This window comes from Cyphomyrmex costatus, unplaced genomic scaffold, assembly GCF_001594065.2.
Source record: "Cyphomyrmex costatus isolate MS0001 unplaced genomic scaffold, Ccosl1.0 scaffold361, whole genome shotgun sequence".
Classification (NCBI taxonomy): Eukaryota; Metazoa; Arthropoda; class Insecta; order Hymenoptera; family Formicidae; genus Cyphomyrmex; species Cyphomyrmex costatus.
In genome coordinates, this window is record NW_017277786.1 from 69876 (window position 1) to 94778 (window position 24903).

Genomic DNA, 24903 nt, shown 5'->3' on the forward strand with positions numbered 1-24903 from the left:
GTAGGCTAAAATTTGGCCCAAGTTCTATCGTCTAAAGCCAACTTTAAACTATCGAAGATGTCTTATGAATCGATGACATAAATTTGACATAAACCGTCGCAGACTGTTCGTGAAGTTCGTTCTCGATGATATTTTGTTCGTGTGACGTTTGACGAGTCCGAGATAAATGCGACCGCGACGAGACGTAATGATTGAAATAGTGCGACGTGACATCACGAAGACATCGTCCTCGAGATAATATTGTACGGGCGTGGGGGCGACGACAGGTCACTCGACAGGGGGTGGGTCATGTATGCTGCCGTAAGCAGAATAGCATCCACGAGCCGCTTCTGGTCGCGGGGACTCGCACGCATTTGCGAATCGAGGTTGTCAACATCGGCCAAGAAAACGCAAACAGAGGCGAACAAAGCGGTAGCGGCGGAAATCGCAGGCATTGCTGCGTGCAAAACGCCTTCGAAAGTTAGTCATCCCGCACTTGAGAGAAAGCGCGAGAATTTTCCTTCGTCTCCGACATGAAACGAGTTACTACAACAATGTGCTATACATCTTTTTGCTAACGTTAACAAGTTGTAGCTTTTTCTTTGTATTATTTAAATATCTGTTTTTTGTAGTTATGTACTTTCTATATTTAAACTGATATAAAATTTTTTCTACAAAGAGAACAAATTTTGATACAAGTTTTCTCTTCGAGTACAATATATTACAACATGAGAAAAGAATGTCTCCGATTATAAAGTTTTTGAAAGAATTGAAAGATCATACAACATATATACATACACTATGTTTGGATGCGATTATTATTTACTGATCTTTTGTAGGAAGCAAAAGTTGAGCCGAGACTACAAATTGTACGTGTATATCGATGGAATCCAGAAACGCCGAAAGTCAAGCCGTACATGCAACAGTTCAGCGTGGATCTGAACAAATGCGGCACAATGGTACTGGACGTATTGACGTTTATCAAGGCGCAACACGATCCAACATTGTCCTTCCGGAAGTCCTGTCGCGAAGGCATCTGCGGATGTTGCGGGATGAACATAAACGGCGTGAATACCTTGGCTTGCATAACGTAACTCGTCGTTCAACCATAAATTTTTTAACGTCGGTAAATCAGGCGATAAGAATAATTGAGTTCTTCGGAATTGATCCTTAAAAAAACTTGATGTAGCTTTGGTAGCCTGGTCCGGATGTTTAGGATTTCGGAATGTGAATAATTTTAATGTTTAGATGATTGGAACACTTTGGATACTTGGAAGTCTAAATGTCTGGAATTTGAAATGGTCGTGTTAATTATATTCGTGTTTACATAGTTATTTTTCTAGCCTTCTCGAGATAAAACTTACTTCAAAGAGAAACCTTTCCTTAAATCACGTTAACGTTGCTATTGAAACTGCTTAAAATTTTCAGAAAAGTAAAAGAATCTCTGCAGCCACTGATAATCTATCCTCTACCGCATGCGTATGTGATTCGAGACTTAATACCGGATATGGAACAGTTCTTAGGACAATTCCAGAAAATCGATCCCTATCTAAAGCGACCGGGTGAGGACGACTTTCTCGGTATGCGGCAAATTTTGCAAAGTCCAAGGGACAGGCGGAAGCTCGATGGCTTATATGAATGCATAATGTGCGCATGTTGTACGTTTTCGTGTCCTCCTTACTGGTGGCTAGGCGATAAGTACCTGGGACCTGCGGTGCTACTGCAGGTAACAAATCGACATTTTTCTATGGCAAACGAAACAAAGATACATCATTATTTACATGTATATCCATTTGGTTACATCGCTAGGCGTACAGGTGGGTGATAGACTCGCGGGACATGGCACATAAAGAAAGATTGGCAAAATTACGAGACTTCTATTCGGTATATCGATGCCACACGATCTTCAATTGCACAAAGACATGTCCAAAGGTGAATCTTAAACGACATTATTCACTATTTTTTTCCTGCAAAAAAAAAGTTTAGTTCCTTCAAGAGACAAAGTCTAGATTTTAATTTTAATCGTCACATGATATCGCTGTGTATTCAATAGGGTCTGAATCCAGGAAAAGCAATAGCGCAATTAAAACGTTTGTTGGCTGGGCTTACGAACAAAGAGAAACCAGATCTTGAGACAACGCTTCCGAATGCCTGCCAAAGTGAGGAGCAATATTTAAGCAAAAAGGAATAAAAAAAAAAAAAGTAGGACATAGTTCGCGAGAAGTTCCTCTTTATTGTATAAGGTCCATCATTTTCAATAAAGAACTTAGTATAATTGAATATTAAGTTTAATTTTGTACAACAGGTGATAAACACGTATCGATAATTAAATGCACAAGATAAATTAAGCTTACATTTTCTTTGCACATTTGGCATTAAACGTAAGGCAGTCTTAGTCTCTTTTTATTAGCATTGTTATATCCTTGAAAAACATTCTAAATTTTCTAATTAAAGTACATAAAGCTATAAATTGGCACTTTAATATTAATAGCCTTTATAGAGCATTTTACTTATCTCGTACATCACAAATACATACTGTATGTCGTAAGTTAAATCACAAATTCTTGTACTCATCAAATTGAGATACAAAGTCAAAAAATAATATATTGTGCAAAGTATTCTATACGTATCTTATCACAGAGTATTTATATAAATCTTATGTATCTATTCCTTGATTTTTTAATACTGAGTTAATCGTCAAGTATACTTAATTGCAATTAAGTGAAAAAAATATTATTTCTACTTGTTGTACTATGTTTGTACCATTAAAGTCTTCAAGAGATCTAAATTTATTTCATAAACTTAATAGTTTTCCGATATATGTTGTGAATTTATTAAAAGTTATTATATAAATGCCCGCTTTTTGAATGAAAATTATTCTAATAAGTGGGTAATGTATACATGTATCACAACGTTAATGAAAAGTATATCAGATCTATCGAGAGGATACTAGATATTCCTCTATTTCTTACTCGCGAAATGAGATATTCTTTATATTCTGTTTTTTTTCTTTTTTTTTTTCAAAGCATAAGCCGAGGACGTTTATTCGGATGAATATTTGGAGGTGATAAATTCTCGTCATTATCCCCATTATAACCGGACATCAGTTTGTTGACTTCTCTTTGCATATTTATGTCACGTAACCATGGATGTAATAAGACCTGTGGTATTCTTATACGTTTTTTCGGTTCCACTGTCATCATACATTTAATCTAGAATACAATATTTTGTTAACTGCATAATCAATCACACTTAATAAATGTAGACATTACTACTTACCAAATGTATAGCATCCTGCGATACTCGTTGAAAAGGCGGTAATCGAAAATGATACATTCCACCTTTAATTTGATCCGCTAAACTAGCATTATTATTTGTAAAAGGAACTCTGCCACTTAAACTGACATATAATATCACTCCTAAACTCCATACGTCAACCTAAAAGAATTCCAGTGATATAAAAACGATTTATCTGCATAAGCCGTGTTCAGATATATACTGATTGTACTGAAAATATATATCCAAACGGCCATAATTATTTTTCGAGATGTAGAATAGCTTAGTCGTAAAACAGTTAAAAAAAAAGATCCAAGTTTAATTCCTAGTCCTGCAAGCTCGTATATTCAAGAAGAATATTTGTTATAATTATTAAATAATATTCATTTAATAATAAATAACATATTTATTATATATATTGTTATTAAAATCTCATCAGGAATAAATTTTAAAAACAAATCCAAGACTCTGTTTATGACAAAGATCAAAGATCATTTGCTAATGCTTTACTTAAAAAGGATAACTTAATTATTTAAAATATTGTATAAACATTCTTTAATCCACCAAGTCTTGGACAAAGTTGTGATTTTAAGAATCAAAAATCTAAATGTCCCAAAATTCCAGGATATTATAGTGTAAAAACTTTGTTAAAAACTTTTTTATATATTTGAAATTGATTATCTCAACTAATAGAAATAGAATATATAAAAATCATTTTGATCTTATCTCTAAAAGATAATTTAATTCTCAACTTTTGAATTCCAACTTTTAAAAAAGCATTTTTTAACATTATGTTTATAGAAATTTGGTTTAGAGAATTAAAATTTCCTATAAAATCTCAGAGTTTTGCTGGAATATTTGTGCCTGTCCTGTATAATATAAATACTCACTTGATTTGTGTAAGGACTGCGTCCATTAGTTGCCAAAATCTCAGGAGCAACATACATAGGAGTCCCACAGAATGTTCTCATCATTGTTTGAGCATCTACGAATTTTGACATACCAAAATCTGATACTTTGACCAAAGGATTTTCTGAATTGTCTTTCAGCAGTATATTCTCTGGCTGCAAATTTTATTTATGTAATGATATAATATTGATATTAGTTGTACATTGAACATACAGCTAATATTTTAAATTCCTTAATTAAAATTACCTTCAGATCTCTGTGTGTAATTCCCTGTTTGTGGAGATAATGAACAGCGTGTACAACTTGATAAAATATCAGTTTTGCACACGATTCAGATAAATTCCCTTTGCTTCTTATTCTGTCAAAGAGCTCGCCACCCTCCATTAATTCAAGAATAATGTACATAATTTCGGTCGTGTCAAAAATATCCTTCAAAGGAATTATACAAGGCTGAAACAAAAATTCAAAACTCTATTAAAAACTACCACAATACAAGGGAGATGTTGCAAATATGTATGAACTTACATGTTTCAATTTTCTTAATATTTCAACTTCGTTTCGAACATTCTCTGGATTATTGAGAATGTTCCCAGTTCCAATATTAAAATAATTTTTTTGTATAATTTTGATAGCAAATGTTTCAGAACCATCCTTCTTAAATAGTAGCCTTACTTCGCCACAGGCACCAGTTCCTAATTTACGGCCAATTACATACCTTTGTTTCAGCTCCAGTGGTAACTCACAATTAATCTCAAGTGCATTTACACCCATAAATATATAAACTGCAATTTAATAGATTAATTTTTTTTTATCATTAGCAATAATTTATACATTGTACTTTAATATATAATAGATACATGAGAAGAAACTCCTGGCTAAGGCTATCTCAGAATTATTTCCAATGATGACACGTTTTCCATGACCAACCAATTCTTGATTAACATAAGTTCCATTGCGGCTTAAATCTTCCAGGTATACTACTGTCTCATTCATGTTACTAACACGTTCCCTGTATATGCGAAAGTGTACTTTACTAACAACAGACAGTTGCTTTATTGACAATTCTCTTGTAGTTATACAAATGTCACAGCCCGGGGAGCGTCCCAAGGTGTAAACATCATCTCTGACCATTTCTGAAATAAAACAAAAAGTTTTATCATAATTATTTGCCTAATTTAAATTCTAGAGCTCTAACTTGAATTAATCTCGAAGAATTACACTATAAGTGAAGTTTCTACTGATGCAAGAGGCAAGCTCTTACCCAGACTTCGCAGGAATGGCCTTCTAGGACATAGTCTTCCCCAAACAGTCATCGTTGGCTGCTGGCTTCTCGATACTTCCTGTGATTGTGTCAATATAGCATCCGCGTTCTGCGTATCGGGCAGACTAGCGGGAAGCTCTTGTGACGTCATTTTCACTTAGTCGTGAGATAGCTATCCAAAGAATTAATAAAAAAATGTTTCATACGAGGACGCGAGAATGGCAACTGCTAACCACTGCCAACGTGTTAACCCATCGCTGTAAACTCGCCGATCAGTGAAAGGTCGATTATCCGAGATCGCGACAATGATCGTTCTTTGAACAAAGCTTAATCGCGAACAACTTTATGTCGAATGAAAGATGAAACGCACTGCGTATCCTTAACTTTCAATAATTAACAATGATGCAACCCTCGTGTGAACCGCGTAAACAATAGATAGATGGACCACGCCGCCTCGTACGATCACGTGGTTCTCGAAGAATTGTGAGGCCGAAATGGGCCGAAACGGTACGGAATAAAACTGCGGAATAGAGAGTGCGTCATTTAAAGCAACCAATCAGTGCTACAAAGCAAAATGCGGAATAGCGCTGATTGGTTGCTTCAATGACGCACTCTCTATTCCGCATCGTGTGATTTCGGCCTGAAGAATGCCGGTTCCAAACTTAATCGATATATGTCAATAAAACAGATTTTTAATTCCAATTAAAATATTACATACATTAGGTAAAAAACGTTACGTACATTTCTTGTTCTGCTATATCCTATATATCGCTTGAATATGAGGTTATATACACTTAAATCGTATCCCTGCTTTAAAAAATCGATAGAATCGGATAGAATACGAAAAGAAATAACGCTAATTTTAATGTATCATATAATATGGTAAGAAAATGTATATAGTATAAACAATAACGTCATATTTACTTGCAATAGAAAGAATTAAATAACTGCTTCACGACATTTTTCTTTGTCATCCTGAACCTTGTACTTTTTCGTCGTGTCGAAATTCTTTGAATCAAATTTGCTAATCGCGGTTGCTTTTACAACTTCCTTTACGATTCTCGTATTGAATGTACACGTAGTGCATGATTGCGATGGTACGCAATGATATAATCTCGTTCTCTCCGTTACAATTAATAATAATCCGCTATGCGAAATACTTATCACAATTCGCGGTTTACGTGTAAAAATAAAATTTGAAGTTGATAACTGCAGTGTTGCCAGTATTTTAAAAAATAATGTCGAATTCATGGGCGTGTTTGAAGCACAGACTCAATTATTTTCTTCAAATTCGACTACAATTAGTTAATTTCTTATAGATTTTAAGGCTTAAAACACCTATAGAGGGTGCATTCCGCATAACTTTTAGATCACTTTTCATGTCGATTTAACGGTCGCGATGTCTGTCCATCGGGCAGTGCTCGTGACTAACTTCAGGTTTAAATGAATGCTCGAAGAAAAATAATATTGAAAAGTCGGTGCGCTCTCATATATATCCGAAACTAGGTATTGCATATTTCATCACAAGCAAATTCAATAAGTCATACATATATTAGTTTGGTAATAATAATGTTATGTCATCGAGGAAATCACGTAGTTTTTTATCCAAAGATAATAACGCAGTCTTTCTAACTTGATAGATATTTGTGTCATTGTCTTGCTATATCCCAATCAGCATACCATATTTAAAAAATATTTTTTAAATATTTATTTAATGTAAAATAGTTGTAAAATCATTGAATAAACATTTAAAAAATGTTTCTTAAATATGGTATGCTAATTGGGATGGCTTAATATATCTGATATATAAAAATCTTTCTTATTGTGTGTTAGTATGATTAGGACATTGCAAACACGAAAATAATTTTCTCTCTGGCATGGGAAATACGAAATGAGCGTTCCGTCGGTAACTCCAGTAAAAAATTCGCTACGATAAATAAGAAATCGATCTTATCGACCGTGGTAAATCTCATGATCTACATTACCGACAATTATGAAACAAAAAATATATTTCTTATATATACATATAATAAATCTTGTATAAAAAAAATTTCTATGTTTGACTATTTGAATTTTTATTAATTCTTTTTTCAATATATCTGTCTATAATATGCAGATTCTCTTTTAAATGAAAGATCTCTTTTGCCATCATAAACTTGGAGAATAATATTTTTTATACAAATAAGATTATTCAAAAGTTATTGAAAGAAAAAACCGCGGCTCAACTTTTACATAATGCATAACGCATAGTGCATAAGTGAATGAACCAAGAATCCTACCTTTTCTCACATTTTAGAAAAAAAAAAAGAGTTTTGAATAACTGATTCTTCTCCTTGATTCACTATGTGATATGAGTTTCCTAGAATAAAGCTATTATTTAAGTCTTAAGTTTTAAATGAGACATTAACCAATCATAATCGAATGTGAGAAGAATAATTTATAAGTGATCAATTTTTTATAGCTTGAGACTTAAAACTTCGGTAATGATTTATTGTAGAAAGTTCATTATGCAAAATGTGCTACGACGATAAAGGAGTCAATACTATCGCTATTAATTTCACTCTGTAAGACTAGTGAAAAGTATCTTCTTACAAGGAGCTCGAGTAGCAGGTTTACAATAAACGTTCGCCAATCCTGTGTATCACAAATGACGAAGAATACTTTATTGTAAATCTACTTGTTGGTACCATTATTTCCCAAGCAGGTAGAAAGCGAGTCACAAAGAAGCCATCGTGACGAATCTTATGACAGACGACGCTACAACATAACTTTTCGTTTGCTTTTTCTCTCTCTTTTTTTTTTATTACATCATCTACGTATAAACACGCACAGTGGGTGTTTGTTATGCGTCTCGCTTACAATGCTACGCTACTAATTCTCTTTGCCCTATTGTACTATATAAAATACTGTCATGCACATGTCGATTAATGTACTGCAGAGTTAGAAGGGAGGGACCCTAAGCCTATACAGCTCTGATTGAAGCTACGAAAATTCTAGTTAATTCTGGTACAACGGAATCGTCTGCGCGCTCCTAGACGCATACTCGGACAATAGATTAATACGAGACCTGCAAATAGTAAAAAAAGAAATTATATATCGTCAAAGAACGAAAATAATTATGCCGTTCTGAGAATACGAATTGTATAGGTGTGACTTGTAGTATACAACGATCTCACGACTCAGTGACAACTCTGTTTATTATTCACCAAAAATAATTTAGTACCACATTTAATTGAGGGATGTTTCTTCTCGGGTGTAAGGGAGGATTTGTTTTCTTATACTTGGCTAAATAAACAATAGGAGAAGGTAGCAGTCAGTACCGCATTGGAAAAATCATCCTTAATCAAGCGATTTATCGATTACTGATTCCTCTCTTTCTTGCGGATTATACGTTTTATACACGTGTGTGAATGTTTCTTCTTATTGAATGCCTGAAAAATCGGACGCTTTACCTATTGTATATGTTTGTGTATGTACGTGTAAATCTGTGTGTACGTGTGTCGATCAATTGTTAATTTTGGGAGGATCTCAATTGGACACATCGCTAATTAGCTAAAGCGAGATAATATTCTCATTGGTCGTAGACTGCAAAATTACTATTCACTGGCCGATGTGAATAGATGCTTTCAATGGGACCCTCGGGATCCTGTGGATGTGCGCATCTGGGACCCTCCCTTAACTTCGTGTTCTCTCCGAGGTTTATTCCCTTATCTTCATTCTATCGTCTACGTAATGTGCTACCACTAATACTAGTTAGAACTAAAAAGATACAACTAGTACCACCTTCTCTTGGAACCCACGCAATGAACTATGCGCATCTAAAAACTTTCACGTGTTACGCCTCACGAGTCTCCTCTCCAATCGACTCTATTCGAACATTCAAGTCTCAGTCGCATTCTCGAGATTCGGCTGTCCATTGTGTAACATTATTATTATTCATGCATGATGAATGCATAATTGGAGCACCAAATATGTGGCGAATAACTCTATTTTCCATCACCATTCTACAAATTCCAAGTGTTCTTTAAATCCCATCAAGCGATTCCCTGATTCTCAGTTTACGCTTTGTTATTTTACTTTCCTTAATTATTTTTAATTAACTTTATCTTTATTACTTTCCTTAATTAATTTTATCATCAGAAATATACGAATCTTAAAGATTTTGGAATATGCCAATCAGATGCAAGAACTCACTGAGCGTTCAAAGAGCAGTTGTAGTACTGAATGCATCCAATCATATTAAAAAAATTACTGAACGCTCACTGATCAATTTTCTCCGCTGAACGCAGTCATTGACTCGTTCTCTTTTTCCCATTACTCTTAGTGCGCATAGAAAAACGAAACGATTTATAAGCGCATCATCAGATATGTTAAATTAATTTACCATCAACGTGTAACTTTTTTAAGAATATTTTTGTTATAAATTCTAGAATAACAAATTTCCACAATTCGTAGCGAACTTTACGAGACGGTTTCTTTCTCGTCTAAATAACCCTCGCGCATGGACTGCACCACCTCGAGAGCTGAGGTAGTCCATGTGCTCTCATGCGCTGCGCGGCATGACGCGGGAAACCGTTCCCATAAGTAGATAAACTGCGCATAGAGTGAAACGGAACAATCTCATGTGCTCTCCATGCGCATCATGCATGAAACGGAACGCATCCAGAGTGATGGGTAAAAGGGAACGAGTGAATGCGCTTACGCGATGCCCCTGTCGGTCCATGCATGAAACGGAACGCACCCTCTGTGAGATTCGATTATATATAACATATGTAAATTCAATAAAATTCCGGAAGGGACATGCCGTTTCGAGAGAATCCGATCTACACACAGACGTGTATCAATTATTCGTTTGCGCGATTGAGATAATCTTTGCATTGTCATACTATTTCTGTTTATATATCCGATTTATATTTGCGACGTTATGTTACGTGTTTCACAAAATAGATGTTTTACGGCAAATGTGATCACAACTCAGGACACACATAAGCCGACATTAGACGATCATTAACACTCGATACTTTGTATGATACAAAGACATTGCGTGTCTATACATGTGTGTGTTAAGTATGTATGTGTGTATACTGTGTGTATAATGCTTATATATAATATATATATATATATATATAATGAGTAAAGGAGCAATATCTTTCGTTCTCTCAAGAACTCTCGAGGAGAGCGTATGGATATATAAGTGACAACGAATTAGTTACCATCGTAGTTGCGCGGAGGTGACGCCACAGCCGAAAGTTCGCCACTGTCGACAGAAAGTTAAAGAGATTCGACGCGTTCTTATGCAAGGTCATAATCGAGGAGGACGATCTTCTTCTCTCTTTGCGCGAGTGCGCGCGTGTACGTGTGTATACAATCAGCTGGTAACTAATACCTTAACGGATACATTGCATAAGCAGACGAAGAGAGTAAGAATAAATCAAAGGCGATTTATACTCATTAACGACAAAATTTCGCGCTGCGAGTAAAAACACAGTATATGTACAGAATAATGCCTACTACAATTGCACAATTGCCTAAAGGAATATAACTCTTGTAATTGTATATGGCATTAGTGATCCCACGTCCGTAGGTGATCGTAGGTAATGAGAACTCGTGGGAGCGTCCTCTCGATCGTTCGTCTCTCGATTCACTCTCCTCGAATAGTGCAGTTCATTGCCGTAAAACGATATATTTTATAATATAATTACTAATTATACTTTATTTTTATAAATTAATTAAAGAGCTCTTAACCATACGTGTTTATGTGTGTTTATGTATAATAATATAATAATAATATTAATATTAATAGCATATATGTACGATAGCTTTTGTAGCAGCTTACTCTTTCGGCCGATTCCATTAAAATGGATGCGCGTTCGTCTTTTCTCTCGTTTATATTTCCGTTCGCTTCCGCACACGACGTCTGACGGAAAATTTAAAATTCGGTGACTAGCGGCACTCCCAAATCTTCACCGTTTGATCGACGCTCCCGGTGACCACGTAAGGATGATTCTTGTGGAAATCTGTAGTCAAAGAATCGAACCGAATAAATTGACGATTCACGTCTGACAATTAAATCAGAGAAATGTTCCTCAATCAATTGAGAAGACAAGTAAAAGGAAGTGTACGAACCGACAGAAGTGCAGAAGTGAAGGTGCGCTTCGAGGGTCTTCATCACTCGCTTATTGCGCGTGTCCCAGACTCGCAGCGTCTTATCGTCGGACGCGCTGACGATAAACTTGCCACCAGGATGGAAGACGATGCATCGCACCCAGTTGTCATGCCCGACGAGGGTGAAGAGGCACACCCCGGCACCGACATCCCATACGCGGATCATCTTGTCCCGTGAGCCGGAAGCGAGGAAGGGCCCTTCGTGTGCGCCCTTATTGTCTGCTCCAGCCGCCGCGTTGATCGACGCTCTCGCATTCTCCGGCGCCCATGCAATGCACTCTACCACGTGCTCGTGTTCTCTGAACTCGACCTGACGATCCCAAATAACTTTGCGTTACGAATGAATGCTTGGATTAGCTTTAGAAGAACGAGAAGTGACTGTATTACCTTAGTCTCCTTTGTCGCAATGTGCCATACTCGAACAGTCTGATCGTTCGAGCAGCTGGCGATGAGTTCGCCGCATGGGCTGACTCGCGCCATTCTCACCCACTCCCTGTGTCCCGTAAGCGTCTTCACACAGTAGCCCGTCGCCACTTCCCAGATCTTGATGGTTTTATCCCTGGACGCGCTCACTACAAAGTCACCTTGCGGCACAAACGCAACCGAGTTGACATTGTGGTCGTGGCCGTGCATAGTCTTGACGCAAGCGAACGATTGATGGAAATCCCACAGCTTGATGGACATATCCGCGCTGCAAGAAGCGAGCAACTTGCCCGAAGTATCGAACGCGATGTCTTGCACGCTGTCGGTGTGACCTTTGAGTGTTCTTTCGAAGTCGCCACTTTCAAAGTCCCATACCTAGAAGAATATAGGATATTGTGTTTTCAGTCTGATACTTGCACATCCAAGAAGCAAATAATGTTGATTTATTTTGTAAGTCGTTCAAGCGTTCTGACCTTAATGGTAGCATCTTCGCTGGCGGATACTACAAGACTAAAAACTGGATGAAAAATAACTCTATTGATAGGGGCTCTGTGTCCGGATAGACTGAACTTTTCCGGTGGCCTCGGTATCCATTCGGACGGTGACCTCTTGCCACGTGTTGGTGCACCTTCTATGAACTCCTTCTCTGCCTCGGAGAGTTTAGACTCCAGTTCCATTACCTACGACACATTACACGTTGAGTGCATACAAAGATCCATTTAGCTGACGTAATATATCGTTGAATTCTTCTGTGCGGTACTATAAAATCGAGAGTAGAGTAAAATATCTCGAATCGAAAAGAAGAAATTTTTACCTTTTTCTGCAACCGTATGACTGAAGTCCATTTTTTCTCTAGGAGACCTCCGTATTTTCTTTCCACCTCTCCCGGCATATCGGCTTCTTTCTTAAATGCCTCCAGTGCATCTTGATAGCCATTCGTGCTAAGGTAATCCGCGATCGCCTTATTTCTAAAAGCATCAATTAAATTTTGTAACAAACATAGAAATATATATAACAAAAAAATATTATTTTTATTTCTTTATTAATACGGCATAATGTTTAAGAAAATTTTAGACGATAATTTTCTTTTAATTAATTTAGCTCGTTTGCTTATCCATACACTTTCTCGGAAGGTATATCGGACTAAGGAGAACAAGGAGAAGATGTGTGTGTTAAGTGATAGCTTTAATCGCCAATTGTTCCGCGTTGGCGTCGACCACAGCCGCCTGTTTATGACGCGGAGATAAAGATAAAATGCCGTACCTGCGATCCGACACAATAGACGGGGAAGGAGGCGGCCGTAAGGCAGGTTGGATACGTGGGAAAGAGATTGAAAGTCGGGCAAACTTGTGCCAGGGTGAAAGGCCTCGAGTCGGCCGTTCGTCTCTATTCACCTGACTACTCCACGTGATGGCAAATTATTGCTCGCGGTGCCTCATAATCTTCGTTTTACGATTATGCGTGACGCGTAGGAGCGACTCGCTGGACATATAACCGAAAAAAAAGGAAGAAAATAACAAAGCCACTTTGTCTTGACAGAAAGCTAAACCACGTGCTGACTATTTCTGCTATTTGTTTCCACCAAACGTCGTATGTTGATTCGACATTCATTTTAATGAATGGGAAAACGTTATTCGGATTTCATGACGCGATTTAAAAATTGCTAAGAGTTGAAACAAAGCATGTTGATAATAAAAATGACTCACTGAAGTGTCTTCGCGCGTATATGTGGAATTAAATATTATAAAATCAAAAATATGCATAATATGCTTAAAAATTTCAGTAAATAACGACAAAGAAATTTAAATTTATAATAATGTAATTTGAATACGGCGTAATACTCTCTGATGATAGAAACACTTAAGTTCGTGTTAAAAACAGACCGGCTTATCTGTCGTCAGTTGATATCAAGGCAAATTGAAAGTTCATTTGCACGAATGATAATAAGCTTACGCAAAATTCATGTAACGCAAATTCCAATACATATAGTTTAGTCAAAGACTAAAAATTCTAAAAAAGAAAGAGATAATCTTAAACATTATTTTATTAAAAATTAAAAATTACACGTCAATAATCTCTCGAAAAAAGTTCATAAAAGATTTATTCGCTGCTAACTACACTTGTATACAATCAACTTAAAACATCACAAAATGGGATTCGACACACGTGGCTAATTACGTACTAATTCGCGGAAAATTAAGAAGAGGCCAACATGGATAATGATAGAGGTAAATTTATAGGGGCACTTAACGGTGTGAGAAATTCTGCATTTGTGCTCACGCAAGATGACCTGACGGCAGGTATGTGTGCATTACAAAAGAAGAAAAGAATGTTCCAAGCCAAGCAGGTAGGGATCATTGTTTCCGTGAGTGCGGAAAACGACCTCGTCATCCGACACCCGCTGGTCGGGTTCGTGCGAGAGCACGGGAAAACGCAGGAGATACGACGATGATCTTACGACAATAGGTCACGTCTGAGAAAGAGAGAAAGAAAGAAAAACTATATTCTATAAATATATGAAGGCGCATTGTAACGGCATACGTTGTTCCGTACAAATGCGTGCCCCAGAGAACTGTACGCAGGTAAGCAACCATGCGAAAGCCATGGCATTCGAAGTCGGTTCATCGCCGACGAACGTTGAGGTTCGGCATTTTAATTTATTCCGGAACCATTCCCGCTCCAGAGACTATCCATCGCTGTGCTGGGTTTAGGATATTTAATCTCGACGATGATATCTGCAAATAGCATTATTATGAAAGCATCATGGAAGAGACGTTTTACTATCTTTTGTATTCATTCTCTTTCGATCGCACGGATACACAGTCATCAAATCACACGGTCCATTCGCGTGATGTCCTACGCGAATTCTTATAGCCGCGCAAGGGAATGATAATGCACTTACGTCGCTCGTTGGCGAGAATTCTAGAACGTGACGCTCGCAGAAAAAGAAAAAGAATACTCGCGTGAGCGTAGATGATGTCCTTAAAGCATTAGGAACGACAAATAAAACGTTTTCCGGAAATTGGATGCTGACAGGCACATCGTTTGCATCGTTTGTGCCGCGTTTAGATACGAGCATAACGAATGCGAGAAACACCTGCAGCAATCGAAATTAAACTCCGCCGTTCTCCGATCATCTCGCCTTTCGTCGTATAAATTAAAGATAGAGCCAAGGAAGAGGCCGAGATCGCTACTGGCGATAGGACGCGTTTCGAGAGGTGCTCTCGTATACAGAGATCAGAAGGATAGAGCGGCGAGCGGTAACGGTACAATAGAACTTTAAAGCCGCGAAATTCTTTCCTTCCCCTCTTCTTTCACTCTGCAACGATGAATTGTGCGAGACATGTTGTGTTTCGACTCGCCGCAGGAATGCAGATTGAGATTCAGATCGAAGAGCGATATATCCCAAGGTACTATCCTTAGCTCCTCGGTGTAAAGGTGAAAATAGACACAGAGGAAACAGAGGGTAACTCGTTCCACCTCTTAACGTATGAAACGGACATCGCTGACATCAGCGCGAAATCGCCTCGCTGTTATCTATCACGGTTAAATTTCACGAATAAGCACGCTATGTTGAATTAATTGCCTTCTACAACACTGCATGACATACATATATTATATACACATGATCAGATTTTATTTCATAAATGTGTTAAAAATACTAAATTATTTATCATTCGTATACACAGTAAAAAACATTTTATATTTGTGTTATAAGTGTTTATAAGTGATCAACTCAAATTCTTGTTAAAATTTTACATTGAATATAATGTCATATTATGTTTTTAACATGTCTTGAATATAATGTTATATCATGTTTTTAATATATCTATAATAGATATTAATTTAAACATCAATAATTGTTACTTGAATATTTTGTGTTAAATTAATATTGAACATTTCATGTATAATGCTTTAAAATAATACAATTTATGTATAGATGAACAAATAAAAATAATGTTTTTTAAAACGTAAATTCTAATATAAATTAGTAAAATTTGTTAATTTAACACATTATAATTTTAATAAGAAAATATAATCGTTTAAAAATTGTGTTATATTTTTTATGTTCATAATTTTTATTTTACATAATATTCGTTATTTTTTAACATATTCATCTTATGTTAAATAAAAGAAAATTTGAATGGATCCTTAAAATATACGATGTTAGGATATGTGACATTTAACACAAATTTTTTAACTGTCCATTTACTTGTACAGCCCTTAGAGATTTTAATTGTTTTGTAATAATTTCAATACGCAAATACTTTGCATTATTTACTAGAGAAATAATTTATGTGTAAATTTTATAATTAATTTAAGAAAACGATATATATATATATATAGGTATACATATATATGTATAAAAAATCTGAGCCATATCTAAAATATCCCACGAGAATATCTAGATAAAGGTCAAAGAGCCAATTTACATTTATTGGAATATCAGTTATCTACATGATCAAACCACAGACAACTTCGACAATAGTTCCCTTATTAAAAATAGCGATCGCCCTTCTACATAGCCCTCCGTATCAGTTTACGAGAAGTCAGGAAGTGAAAGTCACACGCCGGAGGGATCGTTTTGCCATCCACTTGCTAAAAATTACACGTGAGCAGCCCCTGAGGGTCGGAAGGCGTTCTTAGAAGGAAAACAACATGGATGCGCGAAGGTACACCTATATGCTAATCGATGAGAGCCCTCTCCCTCAGGCGGAGAACCAGCTCTCATCCCCTTCCTCGTCTCATTCCGAGGGTTCGCCGTCGCCGACTCATTCTGCGCGAGCTATCGATCCCGCAGTTCGCGCGTGCTCGACAGACATCCTCACCACCCGACCACCGCCCCCGCTGTTCCCTGGACTGCTCGCCGTAAACCTCCAAGACCGATCGATCGACGAGTGATTTTGCGTCATAGGAATTAGTCGGCATAGATCGAGGATACGATCGATTCTGACGGTGCCCCCGTTTGACGTCGCATTGCTCGTGTCATGAGTTGCTCGCATGATGAGGAAAGCGAAACGAAACCAAGGAATTAATTATAAATAGTTTACTTAATAATTCAAGAGTACAATCCAAACTCTTATTCAACCCGTAAGACGTCTTTTCCTGAAATTCCAATGCTTAATCTATGCAAAGAAGTAAAAAAAAAAAAAACACATTTAAATATCAATAAGGAAAGAGAACGATTTTGCTAAAGTATTTACAAATTTAAAATCATTCTTTTAGTAAAAAAAAATTAAAATTAAAAAATATATTTGTATATTTCAGGTATCTGAAATAAATTACTTATTGTAAATATATTTCAGATATCTCTTCAAGACCTTGACTTGCCAGAAGGAGAGCGAGATTGCCTTAATATTACCGTAGGACATTAGGATCAAGAAGAGAAATGACTGGCAACGCAAAAACATACGTTTCATTGAAAGATAAGCACAAATTAGGACGAGATAATGGCGACGATTGCCGACGTTCGATTCTCCCGCGAGCGTACGCGCGACAGCACTCGAACAGGAAGCACAGTCACACAGAGCGAATACATGACAGCTGAAGAACTCTTGATTCTCGCACATCGTTATTTCCTTGCGAATGACTCATTCCTACGTTCCAGCTTCTCTATGTGAAATCGAAGGCATGAGAAAATTCAAGAGCGACTCCCATGTAGCTCTCACACCTGCATGCGCCCACGATTATGCAAAATATAACGGACCAATTACATAGTTAGCACATCAACATGCTCAATGCCAATTAACGATGCCAAGGTAGCTCATAGGATTGCTACATTACAACGATATATACATATATATGTATCTAGAATGTACTGCATTTTCTAATGAATGTTTGTAAAAATTTTAATGACAGTTGAACGATGCCAATAAATTTAAATCAAATACAAAAGATTTCAAAACTCTTTTACCTGAATTCTGGGAATGCATTCGGAAAGATATTTTTCTTATACGATAAAATATCTCTATTCCTCGTGGAGAATATAAAGAAAAGATTGGAAGTATCATTATAAAAGAGAACTTTAGCGTAGGTGGTGTAAGATACGAGGGAAACCTTGCGTATTTCTTCGATTGATCCGTTCCCGGACTATACGCGTCGCGTGTATCAACCCCTTACAACTCGAAAAGAAAGAGACGGGAACATTTGTAGTTGAGAGAAGAGATTGAGAGAAGCCATTAAATGTATAAACGTCGTAATCGAAAACATGCAAATCGAAGCACGGCGAAGCATTTTATGACGGTGGATCAACTTACAACTCCTCCCTCTGACGTTGAGACAGCACCATTTTCATGATCCTCGTGTGTGACCTGGCTGGATACCTCGATGGTGATTCCGTGGAGCGCGACTAGATCTTCCAGTCACCTCTCAATAATCTCAGTGTTCCGCCATCGATATTGCCTGTAACCAAAAATTACATATTTTACAAAAAAACTCAAATAAAAATGTAGTAATTTGAAATCAAATGTAGTAATTTAAAAGAAATTTAAAATCAGTTGTTCAATGTAAAAAAACAATGTGTACATATTTTACTCCAAGAAAGAAAAAAATTCGTTACAAATTGCCACTTATGATGGGTAAATAGAAATGAAACGCTATGTCACATATGATAGGTACTTTGCGGATAATATTCGTCTTCGTTGTATGTAAAATGATTTCGGAGAAGTCATTGTTTATTCGCTCTACTCCTGTCTTCTGCAATACGTCGCCGAGTTAGCAGCGATCATATTTTTCTATCGCGAGGAAAGAAACTAACAAGCGGCGGCGAGCTCGTGAGAGCAGACCGTGCCGAATTGTTTCCGCGGGATAATATAACGTGCGCGCACAATACTGAAATCAATGTCGTGGTTTATTTTACTTTCCATCATCGCGGGAGAGAAACCCGATGCAGGTCGGGCGCTCTCGCCGCGGGAACCACTTTTGTGAGCTTTCGTCGAGCGCACGGAAGGCGGCCGTTTCGCGACGAGCTTGGGCTCAACGGTGTGATTTCGCCGGGTCGATAGTACTTTTCACCGCGCCGCACGAAAGGGAAAGGCGGCTTGAAAAGTGAAGCTCGAAATCACGATGCTGACGTGGCGATAATGAACGGTTGTGAATACGCGGTTGGTTTACCTGGAATCAGAGGCGTCGACAATTTCAAATTTAACGTCGCATAAACGATACACTTCATATGCCTGCGTTAAATCAGTGTCGATTGTCGATCATTACCCTCTCGCGTGTACATGGAAAATTAAATACGCAATTTCCTGCCAGGTTGCGAAACGAAAATCAATATGTAGGGAGAGAAAGCTATGTGTAATTTGATTCAGATATTTGAAAAAAAATTGTAGGTAATTTTAACTAGATATACTATACTATAATTATAATTTAGTATGAAAATTGTTTAGGGGATAACAAAAATTTGCATATTAACTTGACATATAAAAATAATCAAGACAGGACCAGATAATATGATTGAAAAGGTATTTATAGAGTAATGACTCTATGATTCAACTATTCTGCATCGGTAATTAACATTAAATCATATCTTTTTTAAAAAGTCGATTCTTTAGATGGAACGCAAGAAGAGTAAAATAGCATAAATTGGAATCGCTAGTCCAAACGAAGGAGGAAGGACCTTGACAGTCGTAAAGGCGCGCGGCGCGGCGCAGCGTCGGCGCATCGTCGTCGCGACGCTTCCACGACGCGATGGTTATCGCCGCGATGCGCCGTGATCGATAAACCGGCATGGCACAGCACGCCCACCCTGGCAGTCGCGTATATTTTCGCCTTTGCGGTGCATTTAAATATTCATAACGGCCTCTTTCCTCCTTGTAACGCCACCGTAATGTCGTTAAAAAGCTCACGTGTATGATTGGGGTATTTGCGAGGAAGGTCACCGGACGGCGCGGACGGAACACGGGTCCACCTATCGATACTGCGACATACATAATAAATAACAAGACGACGCAAAGAAACGTGGAGAATAACAGAATACAATAAGAGAACACGTGAAAAAATTGGAAAGAGTATACTAGAGAGTGGTTGCATTAATTGGAATTCTTGTTGAAAATAAAGAAATAAAAATTTTCTAGTAGAATCTATTAGAGTTGTCACAAATTCCTTATCTTAAAATTTCATTATTTTTTATGTTTTAAATATTTTGAAATTTTTTGTATTTTCATCCTGATTTAGAAATTATATTAAATTACTATTAATAATATTGTTGCTTGCATTTAAATGTTAAGTTAGTAGTATTCCAAAACTGCGTATATGTGATACGTATATTAAACTTCTTTAAAGCAAAGAATTTTAATTTTCCAAAAAATTTTTCAAAATTTCCTGATATTTCTCTGATTTCTTTTGTGGTAACCTGGTGTTATAAATTTTAAAATAACCAGAATTCTGATCAGAATCTTTTAATTTGTTCATTTTTAATCGGAAATTTTTTTTATGCCTGTTTCTATACCAATTGGTTTAATTTTAATTTGGATTTAACTAACTCTTCATCTTTTCCTAATTTTGAGAATTAGAAAAAGATGAGAAGAGCAAGTTAAAGCGAACTTAAAATTAATCCATATTGGCAAAAATGGATATCAATGTATCATAATAAACATAAGAATGTACCTCTCGCTCGACAACATACGCTCAGAATATGAATGGAACGATACTAGTCACCGAGAAGCACCGATGCTCGGGTTGAAAAACTGGATCTTGGCCGCAGTGTGTAAATGTATACGGTTGCGACTTGCCGTGAAAAGTTGAAAGTACCGCGTAAGTGGAGGCTATACATAATTTATGATGTCCTTGCAAATAGCGCGGTAATGCGCGTTACGAGAAGCGGGAAATCCTTTCAGGTAGGCTTCGCCCATTTAATCCTTGGGCGGTCAAGGCCCTCCTTAGATGTAAAAATAAGAGATCTGTGTGCAAAATTGTCATTTTCCTGCGTTGAAAGTATTTTCCCTAAACATCATGAATAACGATATACAAAACCATCAAAGGAAGTCATTTATTTAATTCAGTGTTGAGTCATTAGCTCACTTAAAAACGGCTTTTTTCTTAATTCTGATAACTTTGCTTTTCCAATGTCTCGCACGCGGATCTGTCTGCCAATATGTATGTTGAAAATGAGAAAAATATCTGGTCGGATTAATTGGAATTCTAATTGAAAACCAACAAATCAGAATTTTCTGGTTAAAGCTAAACTCTAAATTCTTTGGAACAGAATTTTACTTTAATGAGTGAAAATTTAACCAGTTTTTAAAAAGAGTGGTTCAAAATTTTCAATCTTTAAGAGTGAGATTTTACTCTTTAGAATGACAATTATTCATTTAAAAGTTTTAAAAAGTACTAAAATTCTAATAGAGAGATAACCAAAATTCTAATTGATATAATCAGAATCTTCTGGTTCGTCCATTTGCAACCTGGTATTTTTCAAGTGTATTGCAGGCTTCTTTCTAACTTCATGCAAAAACATCCAGCTGTTCAATAAAGATCTCAATATAATAATACGAAACGATGTCATAAATTCTTATCACAGCCAATCGTTCTCTCTTTATATATATACCGAGTCGATGGATCTTTCGATTCGCTGGTTCGTTAGCTCCATAACAGTTAGATTTCCGGGATCATCGGTCCAAGTAAGTGACTGCCGACTTTTCTGACCTCGCACTCCGATATCTACCTGCAGTTCCGCACTTCTCCTGATTAATGGATTCGCATATTAAGCGAGGAAATCGATTACCCACAGGGAATAGGAATTGTCGACCGGTTGAAACCGACAGGAGAAAAGATCTACCTGAATCGTACAACAGTCGGTCCTTTACGGCGGAGCTCCAGAATACGTGTCTACCTAATGAAAACTCATTATAAAACTCAATTATACGAAGACTGAAGAAGAATCGCGTGACTTATCGATAAAACTAACTCTGTGGTCTACTTTGCAACTATTGCTCGTTTCTACCAATGTAGATCAACTTTAATCTCGGTTCAACTAATTCTTCAGCTTTTCCTGGTTCTAAGAATTAGAAAAAAAATGAAGAGTAAGTTGGATTGAGATTAAAGATAATCTATATAGAACCGAGCATATATGACATATTAGAAAGCTATTTCCAATCATCCAGATAAGTTAGGACAAGTTCAAAACAGGGAAAGAAAGAATGAGAGAGATCACGTTTTCCCACTTCGTGTTTTAGATAACTTCGAATCTTGAGACTTGCAGCTAATTAACGTGCGAAGTTTAATGGTATCTTTGTCGTCGGATCTCTTATCCGAGAGGCGATCGAGATTTTAATCGTCAAGACTGTACGAATCATTTGTCAAGAATCTGACGGAGGAACTTGAAAGACATCATCTTTGTCGCATAATTAAACAGAATCGAACTTCTCACAGTAGCCAACACGAAAGCAAGAACAAATAATGCTTTCCAGCAAGAGACACAGGATAAGGGTGCAGACATAATAGAAGAAATAAAAAGTAACAATTTCAATCTATCGAAAATTGGATACACACACCAAAATATATGTTTCTGATAAATAAAATCGTTATTCTGTCTACTGTATTTCCAACGCAGTGATCATTTCATCTTTGCTTAAAATTAACCAATAATAAGGATGAAATGATTCAATATGTTACGCTGTCATTTGTGTCTCTTACTGGAGAGCACCCTGTATCCAAACAATTGTTCTGTACAATTGCTTTTATCCGAAAGATCACGAATCCATGGGTCTTCGCGTTGCTTGCACTTTTTGCACTTAGCATCTTCACATTCTCTCTCTCTCTCTCTTCAATGCCCGAATATATATTGACCTTATTTTAAGTTCAAAATTTTGAGAAACTTCAAGCAACCCGAACAGATCTCATGTCGGACGGATCTTTTGCCACCTGATGATGATAAAAGACTATGCAACAAAAGGAAAATCGATCGCACGAGTGACGACACCTAGAAAGTTGACGTATGCGTGTGTCACTTGTGTGGACGAGACGTGCAATTTAAATGTACAGTAAACAAGCCACGATCGACGCGGCAAAGAGAGAAATAATTGGCATAGCGCGCGCGTCTTCGGAATCGTGTAATCCGAAAAGAAGCGTTGACCGGCTTCGCCAAAGGTATCGACCGTTCCGCGGTACTGGGAAGTGCTCCGATTGCGCTAATGGTAGGCCGCCTCAAGGTCGTAAGAAACATGCTCGGGGAAATTGAGGGGATATTCCAAGAAAACGCCACCGCTATAACACGCAAATATCTGATGCTGCAAACCAGGAGTAAGCTTGACTGCGGCATCTGTCTCGACAGGGCTGTGTTTAAAAACTCCATCCCGGTGCCTTCACGTACTGTTCAATCTTTCGTAGTAAAACTGAGCCAGTCTTGAAAAAGAGGCATAGTTTCACAATTCATGATCAACTCTTAACTGAGATTTACAATTTATTTTTTTCCAATTCTAAAATTAGAAAAAGATAAGAAATAAGTTAAATCTCGGTTGGTGTGGCTGAATTTTTACTTTTTAGAATGAGAATTTTAGAGTTTTAGAGATAGAGTTTAGGGGTCTAACAGAGTATTTACTTTAAAAGTTTTATGCCGTTTCCCCATCAACGTAGATTAACTTTAATCTCGATTCAACTCATCTTTTTCTAAATTCTCAGACCTGGAAAAAGATGAAGGGTAAGTTCAACCGAGATTAAAATTAATCTTGGTGGAAATAAGGATTGAAGAGTAACATTCGGTGAACAACAAGGATAAAATGATACGTGGATACAGCCGGATAAAGTTTCCGGAGAGATTAGACAGAAGGAAAAGTAATAGAGAGAAAGAGAAAGACAGAGATTTTATGCGACAGAAACGATGAAATGGCATAGGCGATCGATGATGGAGGTCTCGGGCTCGCTTTGCGCGTCCTCGATCGACAGGTAGACAGAGACAAACACACAGAGAAAAGAGAGAGAGAGAAAGAGAGGAGACAGCGATGTCACGATGACAGCTGATCGTACATTATCGGAACTGTCTATCAAAGTAGCTCACGCATCGCCGTGTATCGTGCGTCTCGTCCATGGATATAAAATAAGGATGCTGCGTCGTCGCCGTCGAGACGTCTCTCTCTCTCGGAGGAGGTTGTTGCGCGACGCACGGCTGACGGATTGTGACGCGAAGTCAGCTCGCGGAGAAAATCAATTCGCGTCGTGGTGACGTGCAGCGCGCGTATACGTCGTCCACGGGCCGTACGGGTACGGACGCTCTCGTTCTTTTTTTTTTTTTTTCTCCCTCACGCGCGCGCGACGGTTGCGCTCCCGAAGAGAATCCCCCGAGACCCGTCGATGACGGTGGCCGATGACAACGGTGCTCAAAGCGCCGCCGAGACGAGAACGCTGACGTCGACGTCGGGTGCGCGCTCGCGCGCACGACTATCAACACGGTTCTCGTGCCGACGGGTTCGGATGTACCGAACGCCACCGCGACATGTGGGATGACCGTTTGTTGTATATCGCGTACGGCCATTTTGCCAGAAACCCGTCACCCGTCTGTGACCGCCGCCGCCACCACCGCCGCCGCCGCCACCGCTTTTCTCTCGCCACCGGCCTCGCTTTCGACGACGACCGCTTTCCCCGCCACCCCCCCCCTCCCACCCCCCTTGAGATTCCGCACCCCCCGGGGATTACCTTCGTACGTTTTGCAATCCGTAATCAGGTCCTTTCAGCGGATACTCACGTCTGTTTCACGGAGCAGCAATAACCGTAGGGCAGCTTGAATTGGGAGCGACGACGAGTATTTATCGCGTGAAAACCGGGACGACCGCCAACTATCGGTGAACACCTCGGGATTACTTCTGCGATCGGACTGGCCCCCGCAAGGTGGCGTCTCGCGTCTGCGCACTTTCGACGCATGCGCGGGCGTCGTCGTCCCGAGTTTTCACCGAATT

The 24903-nt window shown here is 38.0% G+C and overlaps 3 protein-coding genes across 3 annotated transcripts; 1 reads left to right on the top strand and 2 right to left on the bottom strand.

Moving 5' to 3' along the window:
• The first annotated feature begins 181 nt into the window (after window positions 1–181).
• LOC108776546 (succinate dehydrogenase [ubiquinone] iron-sulfur subunit) lies at window positions 182–2289 on the top strand. The gene is made up of 5 exons (XM_018543198.1): window positions 182–459; window positions 819–1069; window positions 1408–1705; window positions 1789–1911; window positions 2033–2289. The coding sequence occupies exons 1-5, from the start codon at window positions 289–291 to the stop codon at window positions 2168–2170; spliced, it is 981 nt and encodes a 326-aa protein (XP_018398700.1). The 5' UTR covers window positions 182–288; the 3' UTR covers window positions 2171–2289.
• Window positions 2290–2839: 550 nt separating this feature from the next.
• LOC108776550 (serine/threonine-protein kinase Chk2) lies at window positions 2840–5714 on the bottom strand. Its single transcript, XM_018543202.1, has 7 exons — window positions 5426–5714; window positions 5022–5297; window positions 4690–4946; window positions 4411–4614; window positions 4146–4319; window positions 3259–3417; window positions 2840–3191 (listed from the first exon to the last, which is right to left on the bottom strand). Exons 1-7 carry the CDS (start codon window positions 5574–5576, stop codon window positions 3000–3002), a joined length of 1413 nt encoding a protein of 470 aa, XP_018398704.1. The 5' UTR covers window positions 5577–5714; the 3' UTR covers window positions 2840–2999.
• Window positions 5715–8064: 2350 nt separating this feature from the next.
• On the bottom strand, window positions 8065–24805 carry Lis-1 (LisH and WD40 domain-containing Lis-1). The gene is made up of 7 exons (XM_018543232.1): window positions 24693–24805; window positions 18271–18415; window positions 12828–12981; window positions 12487–12693; window positions 11978–12388; window positions 11552–11900; window positions 8065–11442 (listed from the first exon to the last, which is right to left on the bottom strand). Exons 2-7 carry the CDS (start codon window positions 18306–18308, stop codon window positions 11369–11371), a joined length of 1233 nt encoding a protein of 410 aa, XP_018398734.1. The 5' UTR covers window positions 18309–18415; window positions 24693–24805; the 3' UTR covers window positions 8065–11368.
• Window positions 24806–24903: the final 98 nt, after the last annotated feature.